At 39.7% G+C, this 18,674-nt stretch overlaps 2 protein-coding genes across 2 annotated transcripts in view; both read left to right on the forward strand.

Moving 5' to 3' along the window:
• The first annotated feature begins 1,951 nt into the window (after nt 1–1,951).
• On the forward strand, nt 1,952–14,545 carry pnisr (PNN-interacting serine/arginine-rich protein). The gene is made up of 12 exons (XM_079240181.1): nt 1,952–2,037; nt 2,503–2,611; nt 2,727–2,906; nt 5,457–5,695; nt 6,112–6,274; nt 9,492–9,682; nt 9,769–9,909; nt 10,026–10,125; nt 10,692–10,745; nt 11,097–11,291; nt 12,700–13,798; nt 14,225–14,545. Exons 2-12 carry the CDS (start codon nt 2,524–2,526, stop codon nt 14,256–14,258), a joined length of 2,484 nt encoding a protein of 827 aa, XP_079096307.1. The 5' UTR covers nt 1,952–2,037; nt 2,503–2,523; the 3' UTR covers nt 14,259–14,545.
• Nucleotides 14,546–16,832: 2,287 nt separating this feature from the next.
• The window catches only part of coq3 (coenzyme Q3 methyltransferase), a 7,604-nt gene continuing 5,762 nt past the window's right edge, over nt 16,833–18,674 (forward strand). The window contains exons 1-2 of the mRNA XM_079240690.1: nt 16,833–17,051; nt 18,250–18,387. Coding sequence (XP_079096816.1) covers nt 16,858–17,051; nt 18,250–18,387 — 332 coding nt within the window. The 5' untranslated portion in view covers nt 16,833–16,857. The remainder of the gene's footprint in view (nt 17,052–18,249; nt 18,388–18,674) is intronic.

Consider the following 18,674-nt stretch of genomic DNA (forward strand, 5'->3'; position numbering starts at 1 on the left):
ACAATACAATTTTATTTATAATGCATAAAAACAACAATGTTGACCAAAGTGCCACATTGTGGGGGGTTAAAAAAAAACACAGTGAATGTCCTTCCTTTCAGCCATTCCACTGTAGATTTTCAGGTGTCGTTTAAATTGTTTTCTTATTCCATGACCTGATTTCAGTGAAGCTTTTGTTGATTAATATTTCTCAATGTAAAATACAGCCAAAGGAACCCAGGTGCTCCTGCTGCAAAAAAAGCCCATAGACCATTTGCCACTTGTCCACTGTCATATATTCAGGGCTAATTTTGCCACTTATATCCCATCTGATCAACAGAAGTCTTAAAATTTGTTCCTTTACAAACAGAAAATGTTCTGCCATTAAAGGAAAAAACTCATTTTCAATGAATCATGCTTTGTTTAGTCCTTTCTTTAACTTTATTGTAATAAACTTTAACATTTAAAATACAAATGCCTGCGGTGGATTTTTTGTCTGTGTGTTTGTTGTAACAGTGTCTTTAGGCATTGTCTGGCCTTGATGTGAAATGGCTGGGATAAAAACCACTGAAAACTGTCTATAATGGTTTTGTTTTTGTTTCCAAATAATCTTTCTCATTGTTTAATGATGGACTCTTGTGCAGTTTAGAAGTTGCCTTTGACTCCCTTCTATAGCGATTGCTTCTCAAAACAAGTTCTTTCTCCTTTAGTACTGTGTGAACACACACCTGAATGCTTCAGCCTACCAAAACTTCTGCTTTTCCTGAGTTGGTTGATTTCACTGTGATAAATTAAGTCAAATGTGTTTGATTAGTAGCACCTGGCTAATAAATTATTTATTATTCCCACAGTAATTGTGGGACTAATTTATAACAGACAACTTTTGTTTAACAAAAAATGATTGAGTTTATTATGTTGTGTTTTTGTCCGTCTGTGGTTTTATTTACCTGATTGTATAACCTGGTGTTTGTATAGGATAACATTTTAAAAGTCCTGAAACATGTGGTTGGTTCAGATGGCCTAACGTTTGGGGTGCTATATTAAGCAAATGATTGATGCTGTGACAAACCCACTGTGTACCCACTTGAACTTAGATAAGGACAGAGAATCTTTCTTCCTGTTATTCATTCATCTATCTATTTATTAGTCATTCATTCATTCATTCATTTTCCGAACCGCTTATTCCAATTCAGGGTCGCGGGGAAGGCGGAGCCTATCCCAGCCGGCTTTGGGCGACAGGCAGGGTACACCCTGGACAGCTCGCCAGTCCATTGCAGGGCATCTATTTATTAATTAGTTCATTTTAGTTCATTACAGCAGTCAAGCAATTCAAACAAATGCACCACATGATTGAATGACTTTCTTGCTCTTTGTAATTACTCAGCATCATTCTGTTCAGTTTCATCACTTATCAGCAGCTGAGTCTTTCCAGGTGCTTACTTTAGGTGCTGTTTGTGCCTTTCTACTTCTGCAGAGGTAACTGTAAAATGTTGAGGGAAAATATAAAAATTTCATTCACTCTACCATGAAAAAGACTAACCTTGCATTTGTTTGTTGATGTGTTTTTCATAAATGTCAAATTTCATTTAAAAAAAAGCTTTTTTAAAGAACATAACATAGAATCAAACTACAACCACTGGCTGAAAGATGTTAGAAATGCAGTTTCACAGTGTATCATTCACAATTTTTACAACGTTGCGGTGAGGAAGGGGGCCCCTGGAATATTCTGGGCCCAGGGGCCTGTGCACTTTTATGTGTATGTGCCTGTGTATGACATCGATATTTCAGTAATTTATCTATTTTATACTCAATTATCTATTTGTACAAAAAAAAAAAAAAAAAAAAAAAAAAACCCCAATATGGAAAATGTATCTGAGTTTCTAATTCACGACCTACAAACCAGTTGTTTTCTTGTTCGATGGCAGCGTTTGCCGTTCATTGGGCCTGAATCGCAACATATCCAACTGTCCGTGAAGGCAACAGAGCTTCCTTCGAGCAGCAGCTCCATTGCAGCCATTTTGATTCAGAACCGCATCGCCGGGAGACAAACTAGAAAAGGTGGGAATTAAGTGGCTCAAAGCACACCTTTGATGACCATTTGAGTGATGCTTTCTTTTTTAATCGGCACATTAAATGCAAAGCCTATTTTAATACTGCCTTGGAGCGTTCCAGGCTTGGCTAAACGAGCATTAGCTCACGTTAGCTTGGGCTAGCTTTCCTTCATTACAAAGTCAATTCTTTTAGGCGGTTTTCATCATGATATTTTAACAACTTTGAACTTATTTCAGAGTCGTACATCAGTGTGACTATAGATCACGCAATGCATAGCATCTATATCCACCATTACCAAATGAAATTGTCTAAATTTCGCCGGTGTTGCTAACATCCAGTAGCTAGCATGTTAGCCTGGCGTAGCGTTAGCTCTCTTAAAGCTGAAGTTTCTCTTTTGGCCTTTAGTCGAGTGTAATTTTATAGACTATAGTGCCCCATGTGATGTCGGCTAAAAATAAAATGTTTTTGAAGGTGTAATTACGGAGAGGGGTGATGTGGGACCAGGGAGGACAGCCTTGGCCGCAGTGGCCTCTGAGCCAGCAGCAGTGGATGCAGTCTTTCCAACACCAGCATGATCCCGGTGAGTCAAAGATAAACCATCAAAGCATTGTATCTTTTAAAAAGAAAATGGTCAAATATTGTAAAAATTTGCATTCTTATTTCTTATCTGTGGGTCTTCTCTCTGGCTTGTCCAGGTCAAGTGGACTGGGCTGCACTGGCACAGGCATGGATAGCCCAGAAGGAATCTACGACTGGATCACAGCCGCACAACGTGCAGCCAAATGGACAGGACATCCCTGGCCTCGAAGCTGTGGGACAGACTAACCATGGAGCTTTCCAGGGTGACCCAGCTTTTGGCAGAGTGTGGCAGCCAGGTAAACAATAGTTGCTTCATGACCACAGGGACCTTTTGAAATAACCTTTTCCACAACCCTGAAGGGCTGGGCGATTAATTGGATTTTAATCTCAATTACGATCAGGGTTTTAAACAATTATAAAAATAAAAGGGTACGATTATTTTTCTGTTTGCAGTTTCCTCTCCTGCCGTCTTCAGTTGCTAATCGAGCATCATGGCATTGCAGCGCTGTGCTGTAAACTCCTCCCATAGCCGCTTTGGTTTCATTCAGACACTGTTGCCAACTTGGCGAGTTTCTCGCTAAATCTGGTGACTTTTATTGTTAAAAGCAACTAGCGACAAATCTAGCAGCTTTTACTGGAGTTATTAGAGACATTTCTGGTGTTTTCTGGTCTGCAGTTACTGTAAGGAACGATCAGCGGGAGCCTCTCCCGTCCTAAAGCACTCCCAGGCGGCCAGTCTCAGTCGGCTCCGGCTGCAGGTCAATGTAGAATAACTGCAGTAGGTTGAGGAAGTTCCCTACAACATAGTTTATACCATTGTCAGTGAGAACTGGCTGCATTATTTTCGTATACATAGTTTGGCGAGTTAAACACTGTAATATCCCTCTGTTACAGACCGTTACCATAGCAACGCGTTAATCAGCTGGTTCAGATCAGCTGTTTTTTAACAGGTGGATGAGAAAAACACGCTGCAGCCTGACAGCGGTTATTTGGCATAAAATGTACATCGAGGCCGACGTAAAATAGTTCCTGTATAAGCGGTAAAAGTGGATTAAACAACTCTGAACCGTGCATTAGATGGTTATAATGCACGACACGGAGTCGAGAACACCACGACGCACAGCGTTGTTTAAAAATACTGGATAATTGTGTTAAATAATCGAGATCTCAATTTCAGTCAAAATAATCGTGATTATTATTTTTGTCATAATCGAGCAGCTCTACAACCCTGTTTATTTTATTTCACCAAGGTCTGAACAAAGTGGCCAATTGCTAATTATCACATTAAAGCACATGCCTCAGCACATCCACATACAAATGTTGTAGGTGTACTTGATTAAACACACTTTTTTTTCCTCAGTGTGTCACATAGAGGTTGTGAAAAACTGTCCATAATTTTCAGCAGCTTGCGCACAGTGAGTTCCAGATCAGCTGTCAGCACAAAACTAGCCTTCTTGATCTTTAAAAGACAACATCAATATCAGTCAATGTTTGCAGAAACTTGCAGCTAACGGTTTCAATGTTCCGTGTGCAGATTTTTTCCTTTACATGTCCAAGTTGAATAGCACTGCAGGGCCTCCTCCTTTTGGCTTTCTATTGACTTTGTTGTCACATGCTGCTCATACAGTCTCAAAGCAGCATGTAGACACTTTAGAGACCAGGATATGCTCCTGCAGCTGTGTCTTTCTGAAATACATAATACACAATTCTTTTCGTGTCATTGTTGGTGATTCAGGTTTGTCAGTTGTTTTTAGCTGACCACCTCATCAGAATGTTTGGAAGAAATGCATTGAATTTTCTAAGCTTTTCTCCTGCCCTGCATTATTTTTACTTTCTCTTGGGATTTTGTGTCTTATTTAACTCATGCATTTGGTTTTGGAATCTGTTTATCTGGCTAGTAAACAACTTTTTCTGGTTGCATGGATGCAGCCTGCCAAAGAAAAATCTATGATCGCAGTATGATCAGACCCACTTCTTGCTGCCACGTAGCAGTGCAAAATATATAATATAATATAATATAATATAATATAATATAATATAATATAATATGAAGCTGCACTGTGGCAGGACGGTTGCTGGTTTGAACCTTGGTGGGAGGCGGTTTTGAACAGTGGCCTGTCTGTGTGGAGTTTGCATGTTCTTCCCTTGTGCATGTGAGTTTCTCTCCAGGTACTTTGGCTTCTTTGGGATTTTGTGTCTAATTTTACTCATAAATTTGGTTTTGGAATCTGTTTATCTGGCTAGTAAACAACTTTTTCTGGTTGCATAGATGCAGCCTGCCAAAAGAAAAATCTATGATCGCAGTATGATCAGACCCACTTCTTGCTGCTGCCACGTAGCAGTGCAAAATATATAATATAATATAATATAATATAATATAATATTATATGAAGCTGCACTGTGGCAGGAAGGTTGCTGGTTTGAACCTTGGTGGGAGGCGGTTTTGAACAGTGGCCTGTCTGTGTGGAGTTTGCATGTTCTCTCCTTGTGCATGTGGGTTTCTCTCTGGGTACTTTGGCTTCCCCCCACCGTTCAGAGACATAGATGTTAGGTTATTTACCTACTCCAAGTTGTCCATAGATGTGAATGTGAGTATGAATGGTTGTTTTTCTCTCTGTGTTGACCCTGTGATGGAGTGGCGACCTTTCCAGAGTAGACACTACCTCTGTCCTGCTAACTGCTGGGATAGACTCCAAACCCCCCACCACCACCAAAGCAGTATAAAAAGAAAAGAATGATATATGATTAAATATATGTATTTGTATGCAGAAAAGTTCAGCTTTAGGCATTCCTAGAATAAAATGCAAATGTATTGATATTTTTTTTGTTCTTTATGTCATTGAAAGAGTGGGGAATGCATGGTCAGCCCCCTCCTCCTCCTCCACCCCCAGACCAGACCTGGATCCCTCCGGGGTCAGGACCAATGGACGTGGTGACCCCCAGCGAGGACAGCAACAGCCAGGACAGCGTGGAGTTCAACTCTGAAGCCCACCACGGGGTTTACCCCCAGAACAGCCATGGGTATGGGGCACAGCCCGACAGCTACGCCATGGCCCCCATGGCCATGAACCAGTTTGATTATCAGGTATGCAGATGCTACAGTAGAAACTGTTGAAGCTATTTGGTTTTAGTGTGACAGAAGAAGAAGCAATCCAAAGAAACTGTGCCGGATCCCAGCCTCTAGGTGTATCAGTCATTTTCTTTCTTGCTGTGCAGAGGAAAGTTTTGGCTTGTTGAGGACTCGGCATGGTTTGGCTTTATTTTCCTTTCTTTCTTTTTTTTGTTTTTGTCCTTTTAAATCAGGCTTTTTTAAAAAAACAAACAAACATATATATATTTTAAATTTCTGCTTTAAAGATGCTATGTAGTCCAGTTAGGGATGATGGATACTTATCCTCTCACATGTTTGCTACAACAATCCAAGCTCAGTGATGCAGGAAACGGAGAACCCTCTGTGCTGTGAACGACCTTTAATTCCCAGTTTGTGCCGTCTCCCCACAGCATGGAGCCGCTTCCTCTTTCACCCCCACTCCTTCAGGCTTTCACTCTCCGTACTGGCAGGGTCCTCCTCAGAACAGACGAGACACTCGGCCTCCAGGGTTTAGAGACCGGCCCAGATCCCCTGTCCAGCTCCCTGTCAAACCAGAGGCTCCTGTTGCACTCGGTGAGTCTGATGTCTGCTGGCCTGAAAAGTACACCAATGGTCATAAAAATGTGATTACAAAGATACGTTTTTCTTTTGCTTTAACATTTTTCCAGTCATCCATTATTTATGTCTGTTTTGGTTCCCGGTTACATTAAAGTGGAACAATTTTGTGCATTTCAGGCTAATTTATTTTTATTTCTTAGACCAGAATGGCTGGGATTGATCGAGTTATTGTCACAAATCGCTTTATAAACTTCAGACCGACCCTCTTTGTAGGCTGTCAGATCAGTCTGTGGGTAAAACGAGTGGATTGAGACTCTTCCGCAATAAGCCCCGCCTCCCGCCACCGCGCTACATCGGGAGCGCGCACTGCAACTGCTTTCGCCGTCATTGTAACATCTCATAAACAGAAGGATTAGGCTAATATGAACTCAATAAAAAAAAAACAAAATACCATGTCAACACATAGCATACAGCCCTACATGTTGGAACCTGAATCCGACCCTGCAAACTAAGTGGAAAACAGCAACCCACAGCAACGAATGCAGCAGGATGTCTCTCTTTGGTAAACTCACCAGCCATCGTTGGAAATAACTTTATCCCACGTTTTCCACCCGCCTGACGTATTTGTACATGCCCTTGTTAACCAGTAGAAGGTAACCAATCACCGAACCTTATCCGCCGGGACGTCACAAGGATTTCCAAGTAGAAAAAACTCTCTAAAACGATGCGTTTTTCGTCGCCATGGAAACCAAGCGGAGAGCATGCTGAAACTCAAACATGCGTTTAGGTGATAAAAAAACAGTGTCGTTCACATGTCTGATGAGGATTCAACACTGTAACACTGGAGAAAGCTCAGAAAACTCCAAATACCATAATAGCACCTCTTTAAGTTATTTATTTTTTAAGCTTATTTTAGTCTGTATTATTTATCTGCTGAGGAAAAAGTGAGTAGTGATAGGGTAACATAAGAGCCATGACAACATACTTATGCAAAGATATGATCCATTTCTACACAGTGGAACGCAGCGGGTTTAGAGACGATTAAAAACCCTCGATCCACGTGATACGTAGGTATTTTAACAACACAGAAATGGCCAAACTGCATCGCCAGCTCCGAGAGCGAGTTGAGAATGACCTCTGTCTTTTAAAATACTTCGCAAATACTTCAAATGTGTGGTCGAGTCACACCGTGGAGCCTCATATCAGCCTTATAAATCAATACATTATTGATCGTGGAAACTGGCAAGAAGATGCTTGAAACTGTTGGGCAACATAGAAAACGGTCTCTGTGCTTCTGTCTGAAATCCTTTCTCTTCATTTGCATAAAGGGCTGGGTTTTTTTATGACTACTCCTTTCTGCTCAGCAATGCTCTAAAAATGACGTTATATGTTTGCTTTTTATTAGCGGTGGGAAATCAAATTTAAAAAAAAAAGACTATCAGAATTTTTTTGTTTCACAATTTTAGCAATTTTTTTGTTGTTTTGTTAAATGATTTTTTTCCCCGAATAAATAAAAATAATACATTATTACGAAAGCGTAGAGCTGTCATCCTAATAAATTAAAATAAAAAGTTGGGGCCATATCACGTTATAACGTGATAGTTTTACTGTGATAACGTGAAACGTATCACCTTATAAAGTGATATGTTGGAGAACGTGAATTTGGGTATTATTGACTTTAGCTGAGGAAATTGTGCGTGGGGTGGAAAGGAGATCACAAATGGCTCCTTTACAGGACTTTATCAAGTTTGACTTCATACTTGGGTTGAGACATGGTGAAATTTTGCTGCTTTTGAAAACTTTGGATTTAATTGTAATAAGTATGCGTAGTATAAGGGTCATTTTAAAAGGTATGGGTCTGTACAGAAGGAAGAATGAGTCCGGTCCTCTTGACGTGGGATCATTTCTGATCGATCAACTTGAGCGGCACGAGAATCACTATGAATACAAACTGCATTGTCTTAGCTTCATGTGGTTATATGTTTTTGCAATAAAAATAATCATGTTATAACGTGATAGGGCTCCCCACTTATTTTTTCATTAGGATGACAGCTCTACGCTTCTGTACATCATAACATTTTTGTCATTTTTATTGTTTTTATTGATACTTGTCTTCTTGGGCATTGTAGCAGCAGAATGATGGTCTGGCTACTGTGTTGTCTTTTTTCCTCATTGAAATGAAGAAAAATGACTAGAAACCAATAGTTTTGTACATTTTTTTTTGTTTTTAGTCAACAAAAATCGGCAATATCATGGAATCGTGAGAATCGTAATGTACTTCGAATCGGCACCCAAAAAAATTGGAATCAAATCGAGACAAAAGCATATTGTTTAATTATAATTTTCAACCTTAAATTTATACTGATATATACTATTAACGTAAATGGATTCGATTTATACTATGATGTGAGTTTTAGATCACACTGTCAGCCCTAATGTACAAACATGAGGCATTCCTCTCACACCCCAAGCATAGTTGCTTCATTATTGGTGCCTCATTGACTCTGTCTGAGCTCTCCCTGCAACCTGTGCTTATTATCATCAGATATTTCTGAGTCAGGAACGGCGTCTCTAAAGACCACTTTTTATTTTAAAACACTTGGTTCATCTTACAAGCATGTATAGTCACTAAGCTGGAACAACAGCAGCCAGATTACAGTTTAAGACACATGCTAAAGAAAATCTGGAGCTCTGTTTTGTGTGGGACTTGAAAGGAATGAAAAGAACTTCACTTTTAGGTGTGGATGCTTGTAGAAACACACTAACCTGCTAAAGAAAAAGCTGCCACCCGGATTTTACTAAACAAATGAACGGTTGCTCCAGCTGGTCGGGTCAAAGTTTAGCAACATATGAGGTCAGCTACCTGAAAATACTGAAAGAATGTGGGGATCTTTGGGATGCCGAACGCTGCCATCATCATCATCATCATCATCATCATCACAGTATCTCAGTGAAAATGTCAGCTTAACAGAATTTAATGAACCTGTGCAAAAGTGATCTGTAACTAAAGCTAAACGTGGCCTGGCAGAATATTAATTTGTGACTTTTTTTTTTTTTAGCGTATTTTTCTTCATTGTTTTTATCCGAGTAATCAAATGTAAATAAAATATGTGGATCTATTCTGCATAATGTCTTCGCTGTATTTTCCACAGAAAACTCACAGGTTTTGTGGATGATATTTGAGACATTTTGAAGCGAAACGTCGACTTAAAATTTCTACTGTTTATGCTAGATGCCGTGAAAAGACGCACACTTCCAGCGTGGATCAGAGAAGGCCTTGAGAAGATGGATCGGGAGAAGCAGAAGAAGCAGGAGAGGGAGCGAATGGAAAAGGAGCGCGCTGAAATGTCAAAAGACGACAGCAAAGAACACGAGACCTATGTGGAAGGAGACGGGCCACAAATGCCCCGCAAGAGTAAATTTGTAAGCGCCTCACTGCTTAATGTGCATCTCTACACAATCGTTTGTTTTGTTGGCTGAAATTCTGTGTTTTGTTCTGCTTGGATCAGGACAGCGATGATGAAGGCAACGAAGAAGTTGAGGAGGAAGAGAAGGTCTCCGTTAAAAGAGAATTTTCTGTCCGGACGCCGTCGCCCCCTGCAGATGACAGCGAACCGGAACTGACTGAAGAGTTAAAGGAAGAGTTGCTGGTCTGTTTTCCCCGTTTCAAGTAGCTGTGTGGAAATAACTGCTTCTCAGATGGAAAAACATTAATCAGATGTAATATTGAGATGCATTTGTGCACACCTTTTTCTTTTCCTGTTAGATGGGCATCACAAAAACTCTTCTGACAGAAATCCTTCTCGCGGTCACCAACGAAGAGATCGTGAACGTGGCTCGAGAGACTCACAGGAAAGCTACTCGAGGTCTGCTCGTCTTTCCAGTTCATGCATCATCTATTTGTTTTAATCTGGAAAGAATCTGATGTGTACCTTATTACCTACTGAATCAATCCTACCAATCAGTGATGCCCTGTAAAGATGGGCCATTAAGCAGCAAAGAAACACATTTTCAACCATTCTTTGCTAACACGGATAGAGCAGAGGAATATTTTCCACTTACAGTATTTGGAAACCCGTTAGGTTTTCTGCTGAATGACTGCATGTCTGACTAAGGTCTCTGACCAGCACTCATTTGACACAAGTGACTTCCTCCACTGAAGTGACTGTATTTGTACAGATTGATTCTTTCCCTTTTGTCCGACTGTTTGAAATGGATTGTGTGACAGAAGTTTGTTTGTTAACCCTCTCTCTTTTCTCCATTTTTGTTGTTTTTTTCTTTTTTGTTTTGTATATTTTGTTTTTCTCGTCACTAATGGCAGCTCTTGTGAATAGTGCTTTATCTGTGACCTCCTCCTCTAGCGACTCTTGCCTTTGAGACAATGGCAGTATGTGTTTTAACATGTTGTTCCTGTTGTTGATGTGAATCAAAGCTCCTGCAAAACAGCTGGCACAGTCAAGTGCACTGGCTTCTCTGACTGGTCTCAGTGAGTATCCCCTTTTCTGTCACTGGGAGGGAGGGAGGGGAAATATGTTGAATTCATGGTGCAGTGTTGGCAGGAACAGGGTCAAAACTGACACAAGACATGACACCCGAATGCATTAGCTTATCCGTTACAGCAAATGTGGCCTCTGATTTGCTCTTAGTTTGGCTCAAGCATGTGAGTTTTTACTTCAGTGCTTATGTTTAAGGGCTGTGTTTACTTTGCTTGAAGAGGTTTGTTAGCATTAAAGATAAAAGTTGTGTAGGATTAAGTGCCTTTCAAAGGGACCTGGAGTTGGGATTGACTGGTTTCATAGTCTCAACACTCAACAACCCCGGGGCTCTGTTGTGGCAGGCGGGATTGGTGACTATGGTTCAGATGAAAGCGAAGATGAGGATGGCCGCAGTGCCCGTGGCTCTGAATCTTCTGACACGGACGAGGAAGAGTTACGCCATCGCATCCGGGAGAAGCAGGACGCCTTCCGTCGCAAAGAGCGAGAGATGCAACAGCTGCAAGAAAAAATGGCACAAGAGGCTCTGCTTGCACGAGGTAAGGCTTTGGACCGCACAACAATCACCAGACCCGTAGAACTATGGTTGTCTGGTCCTGTCTTAGTGTGGTTTTAACGTGTTTGGTATTCAGATCTACTCTTAAACAAAAAGAAAAAGCACAATATTTATGTGGGGTACCACAGGGTTATATATGGGACCCCTTTTGATTTTACTTGTGCCTTCCCTGTAAGACAGATAATACACCAGTTAAGGAATGTTTCCCATCAGATTCATCCCAGTGAGAACCAGCTGTGTTGCTCCAACATACAAAACTCACAAGAAGTTTAAATATTCAGCTTTTTGTGATGAAAGAAAAACCTAAGATGCATAAAAACCTTTGAAGATGAACTTGATTAGATATTATCTAAACTACTGAATGCACATGTACATATTTTCAGTGTTTAAGTATTTATTAGATAAGATGCTATAATGATGAATATGAGACCTCTAGAAAACCCCAAAGAAGGGTCTGAGCCAGGGGTCAACACCTTTCTGTTCTGTTTCAATGACAACTTGTACCTAAACAGTAGTCTTCATCATTCTGTTCCCTTTTTCACACCAAGAGGAAACTTAATACAAGGCCAAGTACTAATATGTTGTCGTACTGATTGTTGTGGTATACCCACTTATGTTTGCTTTTGTATCAATACATTATTAAATGTAAATTTACTACATTCATTATAATCACTATCATCAACTTTTTATATTTTCTCTAAATTTTACTCAGAAGTTGAATATCTGTAACTATTTGTGAGTTGTGTATGTTGTCTTCCTTGGTTAGCTTGTTAACTAGTAGCAAACAGTCAGCTAATCTCTGACAGGATGGAGATGTTATTGCTTCTGAAATAAGCTTGTGTATCCTCAACTCTGTTCAGTGGCATCTTTGTGTGTTTTAGGATTCACTTTAAAATTCTGCTCCTCACTTTTAGAGCCTGCTGAGGCTCTAAAACCTCCTGCGTATATATCTGGGATCCTAAAAGTATGAAACCCGTCGCATTTCCTTAGATCTTCAGGACAGTATTTACAGGTTCATCCGTTGCCCCTAAGTCAGGACCAGAAGCTACATTGGTTTCAAGCTCTGTAGAAAGCTCTGCTATCTTTGCTTTGTTTAAACTTATTTTCTTTTAAGCATATGAAGACACTAAAGTTCAGACTTTTAGCTTAATTTGGGGTTTTATGACAGTTATTTTTGTGGATGTGTCCTACTTTATCTGTTGTACTTCATGTTTTAATATCTTACTCTGAAGCACTTCTCTGACGAGTGTTTATATAAATGAATTTGACTTAAGACTTGAACGGTCCATCCAAAATGTTTTCACCTCTAAAACGTCTCTCTTTATACTAGATCATTCATGGTTTCAGCCAATTAACTTTTCTTTTTCCAACCTGTGTGTTTGTTTCTACAGAGGAGATGGCGAAGGAGAGATTGAGTAGAGAAAGGAGGGAATATGATGACGGTCAGTTAGAAAATTCACACAAACAGGAAGTAAAGGAGAGGGAGCCGGAGGTCTTGGTAGACAGGCGTAGGTCCCGCGGGGAGAGAGAGGGTAGTGAGGGAAAGCACTCGGGCAGAGCGAAGGAGCGATCAGGGCGAAGCGGCAGCGACTCCCCGGCCAACGGACACAGCAGCAGCTCCCGCTCCTCCTCCAGCCGCAGTAGCTCCCACTCTTCCTCCACTTCCTCATCCTCCTCCGCATCCTCTCGTAGTTCTTCTCGGTCCTCTTCCCAACGAAGGAAGAGGAGGCGCAGCCGCTCCTTGTCCCATAAGGGCCACCGGCGCAGCCGTAGCCACAGCTCCCACCGGCATCGTAGTGATCGTAGCGAGAAGAGCAGGGACAGGAGGCGAAGCAGCGCAGAGCGATCCGGCCGTCACAAGAAAGACCGCAGTGATTCCCGGGAGCGTAGGAGTCGCAGGAGTAGATCCCGGTCCAGAGACCGGGACAGAGGCAGGGGCAGAGCCAGAGACAGCCGCAGTCGCAGCCGGGACAGGGGGAGGGAGAAGGAGAGGAAAAGGAGCCAGGAGCGCAGGGACAGCAGTCACAGTCGGAGCAGCAAACACAAGCAAAAGGCCTCCAGCAAAGACAGAGACAGGAAGAGGGACAGGAGTCGAAGCCATGACAAAGACAAGAAAAAGAAGGATAAAGACAGGGACAGGGAAAAAGAGACGGACAGAAAGAAAGAGAAGCCAAAGGCCAAGGAGAAGGACAAAGGAAGCTCCGCAGCTGCAGAGGAGGACAGCAAATCAAGGAAAAGGAAAGAGATCGACTCGTGTGCAGACTCGCAGAGTGAAAAGCGCTCTCGGCTAGATAGCAAAGCCAACAAGAAGAGCTCCAGCAAAGCTAGCAAGAGACGCTCAGACTCCGACTCTAGTAGATCCCCCACCCCTGAAGTTAGCAAGGAAAAGAAATCTAAGAAATCCAAACGTAGTCGCTCAAGGTCGACGGAAAAATCTCACAAGTCTGGTAAGAAGGCAAGCCGCAAACACAAGTCTAAGTCGCGATCAAGGTAGTATTCGTTTTTTTCTCCTTTTCTTACTCACTGTGTGTTAAATGTCTGTCTCACTGTAATTTCTATTTTCAGTAACAGAACAATGTTCAGTATCATGAAAATGTCTCTAAAGTCAAGTATGATGCAAGAAACGGGTTTTAAACCCTTATGGAGACTTGTTATCAGACAATCTGGCATTGCTGCAGATTTATGTCTCTTAGCACCTTGTTAAAATGTTAAACTGCTTTAGATGCAAAGTACTGCTGCTGAATAAGCAAAACTTGTTTATGGCTTTGTTCTGCGGGTAGATGTGCTTCTAGTTCTGCACACTTTTATGCACTCCTGTACAGTGGCTGCTGAAAAGAGGGCATTGATGTGAATACGTATAATGTAGTCTGTGCTGCAAGGTGTGATATTAATGGTGGGCCCACACCTCTCTTTCAGGTCAGCATCCCCGTCCCGTCGTAGCAGGCGCTGAGGAGCACAGTTACCACCCAGATCTGTGCACTGTTCCATTTTAAATTCCATGAGTTGAGCAGGCTTGTCTCATTATAGAGGCACTTGTGTAGGTGAACACCCCCCTCATACATTTCTTTTAATGTAAATAAGTTATTTTTAAAGTGTGACTGCAGAACAAGACATTTTGAATGGTGGGAATTTCCATTATGCAAAGTTTGATCACACTAAAAGATGATGTATCATTTTAAAACATTGACAATTAATTCCTCCCCCTCCACACACACATTGTAAGATGTCCAATAAAACTGTTTGTTCCTTGTTTTGACTCTCTGTTCAGATTATAAAGAAATGATCAACTTCACATCAAATCACAACACAGATCAGGAATAATGAAGAATGTGATACTTGATCCGTAACAAGTCACATTCACGTCAGTATACATGCAGGGTTCTGTTGTTTTAACGGGATGTGTGTTAAATGTCAGTCTGAAAAGCATGGGTTAACGCCCCTCTGCTTTTTATGTAAATAATGAAAACGCCCAATAACATCACTGTTTGTGATGCTCCATTAAGGAAAAAACATCCCAGAGTGCCACTGTTTAATAGTAGCCATCGCTGGCTGGGGTTCATGTTTTAGTGCATTTTAATTTAATATCCCACAATCATTGCAAATGTGCCACACAAACTTTACATATATATATATATATATATATATATATATATATATATATATATATATATATATATGTGTGTGTGTGTGTATATGAAATTTATTATTTTAAGTCATTTATTAATGGTATGACTGCAAAAAATTGTGATGATGGTTGAATTAATAGCAGGTTGGTGTTAAGGAGGTTATTTAAATAAAAACAACCTGGAAGCTGTGCTAATTGTTGGGATAGGCTCCAACCTCCCTGCAGTCCTGAACTGCACTAATGTTGCAATGGATTTAACTTCATTATGTTAGGGTGACATCAGTAGTTTTAGTTTACTGACAACACAATAGTTGAGTTAAAAGTTTCCTGGTTTACCAAATACAAATAAAACACCAGATTTGGATGTTTTAATCCAGTTCTTCAAGAGAATTCAATGTAAACTAATGAGCTGCTTTCTGAAGCTGACTGCATATCTGAAATAATGGTTAAATAGTCCCTCAGTTCACAGCAGAGTTTATGCACAACCACCAGAACTGAAATAGGACTATGAAATATCCTGGATTTGGCACAGAGACATAAAGAAAAGGAGCTGCAAGAATCATGTATGTGCTGCATGTCAGGACAGTGGGAATGCCAGTGTTTACACAAACAACCTCTGGCAGCTGCTACAAGTTCTTCCCAGTAAGTCCGGTACCCAAACACAGGCAGTGAGCAGTCATGTGAGTGCAAAGTGATTTTGACGCCAACTGCTTGAAATGATATTCAATATCTAGGACCAGTTTTCCCCTTTTTGATAACTGTAAAAGAAAATGCATGTAAAGAAAGTAGTCTGCAACACGTTCCTCACTGTGACTAGTGTTTAGTGAGCCTAAACATCAGATGCACTAGGTCACTTTTTTCTTTTTTTTTTTTTTTTTAGTATTCCATCATTTAGTGGAAATACAAGAAAACACTTTGTCATAAAATATAGCTATTAACTTTTATGTCTAAGGTGGTAAATTTTCAACACATCACTTTAAAAGATAATATTAATTGTATTGCTATATTTTCCCAACATTTAATTCTGTTATTGCTTTTTTCTGTTCATTTTTAGTGTTATATGATTGTAATTAAATTCCGTTTTAATAACCTAGCCGATTAAACTAGCTGCAGCAACATGAACACGTGAGAAGAGACTATTTCATTCAGTTTACAATTGAAGTGATAAAAAGGAAGAAAATTATAAACAAATCTTGTGGAAAACTGGTCTTTCTGCATTACAAATCAGGAGTAAGGGGTCTAAATTCTGAAAAGCTGGACCCTGCACGTGTTATATTTATAAATATTTTAAATAAATATAATAAAAATGAATACATTTACTTATTTTAGTTACATTTATTTACATATATTTTAGGGCTGTGACAATACGCTTTTGTCCCGATTCGATTCAATTTGGATTTTTTTGGATGCCAATTCGATTTAAATTGCTAATCTCACTATTCTTTGATATTGCTTATTTTTGTAGATTAAAAACAAAACAAACAAATATATATATATATAAATATATACATACATATATTTATTTAAATCTTTTGGTTTTTTTTTTGCTCGTCTTTTTTTTAATTTTTTTTTATTTCAATTAAGAAAAAACAACACAGTAGCCAGACCACCATTCTGTTGCTATAATGCCCAAGAAGACAAGTAAAAGGATAAAACAAGAAAAGAATTACAAAAATTTTATAATGGGTCATTTTTATTTATCTGAAAAAAAAAGATTTTTAACAGAAAAAAAAAATCGATTTTAAAATTGTGAAGCAAATAAAATCCAGATTTTCGATTTTTCGATTCGATTTTCCGACCCCCTAGTTTATTTCATTACGTAAATCCAGAAGGTGGCAGCAAAGCGTACTAAAAGCATGACAGCTACTTTTAAATTAACAAGCGAAGAAAGGAAGAAGAAGAAGAAGCTGTTTCTCAGTGTGACATGTTCTCAAACAAGTTCGGCCGCCTCATGTTTGGGTTGTTTCACCTTAAACCGACCTCTGCATGCGGCGCGGTCCGGACGGCTGCGGGGCGGAGCGGGTTCAGCTGGACTGCGGTGTGCAAACAGCGGACACTGTGGCTGCGGAGGGGCGCCTGTCTGCAGATGGAGCGGCGCGATGAGCCCCGCTACACCGGGTAGATAGAGCAGGCAGCGGGGTGGTGGGGGTCCCTGACCGCACTGTGTACGGTGTTTATATAGGAAGATGGTGTAGCAGAATGGACATTTATCTGTTTAAAGCCAAGGTTGTTATGAAAAAACAAATTTAATTGTAGTATTACAAGCACAACGTTTATTGTTGTCGAAGATGAATTTATTGAATTGCATAGTCACAGATTAGTGTAGAAAATAATCTTATTATGAGGCAATGTATAAGATCAGAAATAACATTCTGAATATGCAGTGAGATTAAAGATTAAATTTGATTAAAAATGGCAGATTATTTAACCTGTACGTGCAGTTTCACGTTATAAACGTGTTTTAAGTATAATAATTTTAGCAACACCTAGTTGTTAATTTATTTGATCATTTATTATCCAAATAGTTTTGAATAATTTGTGTAAACTTATAAGTTTTACAACATTTTGCGTGACTAATCTCTTCTATTCAAACCAAATAAACATAACATAAACATTATGTGTCAGGAAATTGACATTGACATCATTATTTGATGCCTAAAGTTAAACAGTATTCTTGATTTGAACAAAAGAAAACTAGAAAGTGTTTTTTTTTTAAACCTAAAATTGATATAATCAAAATTGAGGGACTCCAGATGAAAATGAGGCCAGAGAGCTACATGCTGGTAAAAAGCATATTTCCCTCTGATTAAAGCTACTGCTCTACTAATGCTCTCTGTCCAATAAACATAATAAAACTAAAGAAAATAAAAATTGCGGCTAAAAAATTGACAAAATTTTAACTTGTCACATTTAACTACATTCAAACCCAATTTAATCATTATAATCTTGATGTTTAATAAGGCTGAATTTTAGGTTAATGAGTTCTACTCTAGGTAATGCAGTTTTCCATTATTATTATTATTTTTTTTTTACAATTATTTAGTTTTTATTTAGCTCATTTCCATATTCAAATGGTTATACATTATGCAATTGGAATAACACAAAAATAAAAATAACAATACCCATAAATAATACATTTTTAAAAAAGGAATAATAGATATGTATTGGATGTTATTACTATGTTTTTTAGAAGCATTTTATATAATTCTTTTTTATTTAAACACAATTTTCTGCTTCATTAAGAACGATAGATCTTCCGATACACGCTGTGTGTAAACAGGCTGGTCCCTCTCTGCTCTTCTGTTTTCATGTGCAGTGCTCGCTCGGTCTCGCAGACCACAGTGGACCCAGCTGAGTTGAGGAGGTTCCAGTTACTGGCCAACAAGTGGTGGGATGAACAGGGAGACTTTGCTGCTCTTCATGCCATGAACGACCTGAGGGTGCCTTTTATACGGTGTGTGTTTGCATAAGACAGAAATCTCAATGATTAATATGATGTTTTGCTTCTAAAGCATCACGTTTGGGTCCATCTCTGTAAATCTAATGTATCAGCAAATCTGCCACAAATCAGATTTTCTGGTTTTATAATAAAACCTGAATTTAAAATGCACTGAAGGAACAGAAACTGAAAGTGACACCGTTGAGCCAAACATCAGCATATTTCCAGCCAGCAGCATTTTAGCAGCCGCAGCAAAATCCGTCTGGGGGGGCATTGACTGGGGTTGATTTGGTTGATCAGAT

Source organism: Telmatherina bonti (genome assembly GCF_933228915.1).
Source record: "Telmatherina bonti genome assembly, chromosome: 5".
NCBI classification, from domain to species: Eukaryota; Metazoa; Chordata; class Actinopteri; order Atheriniformes; family Telmatherinidae; genus Telmatherina; species Telmatherina bonti.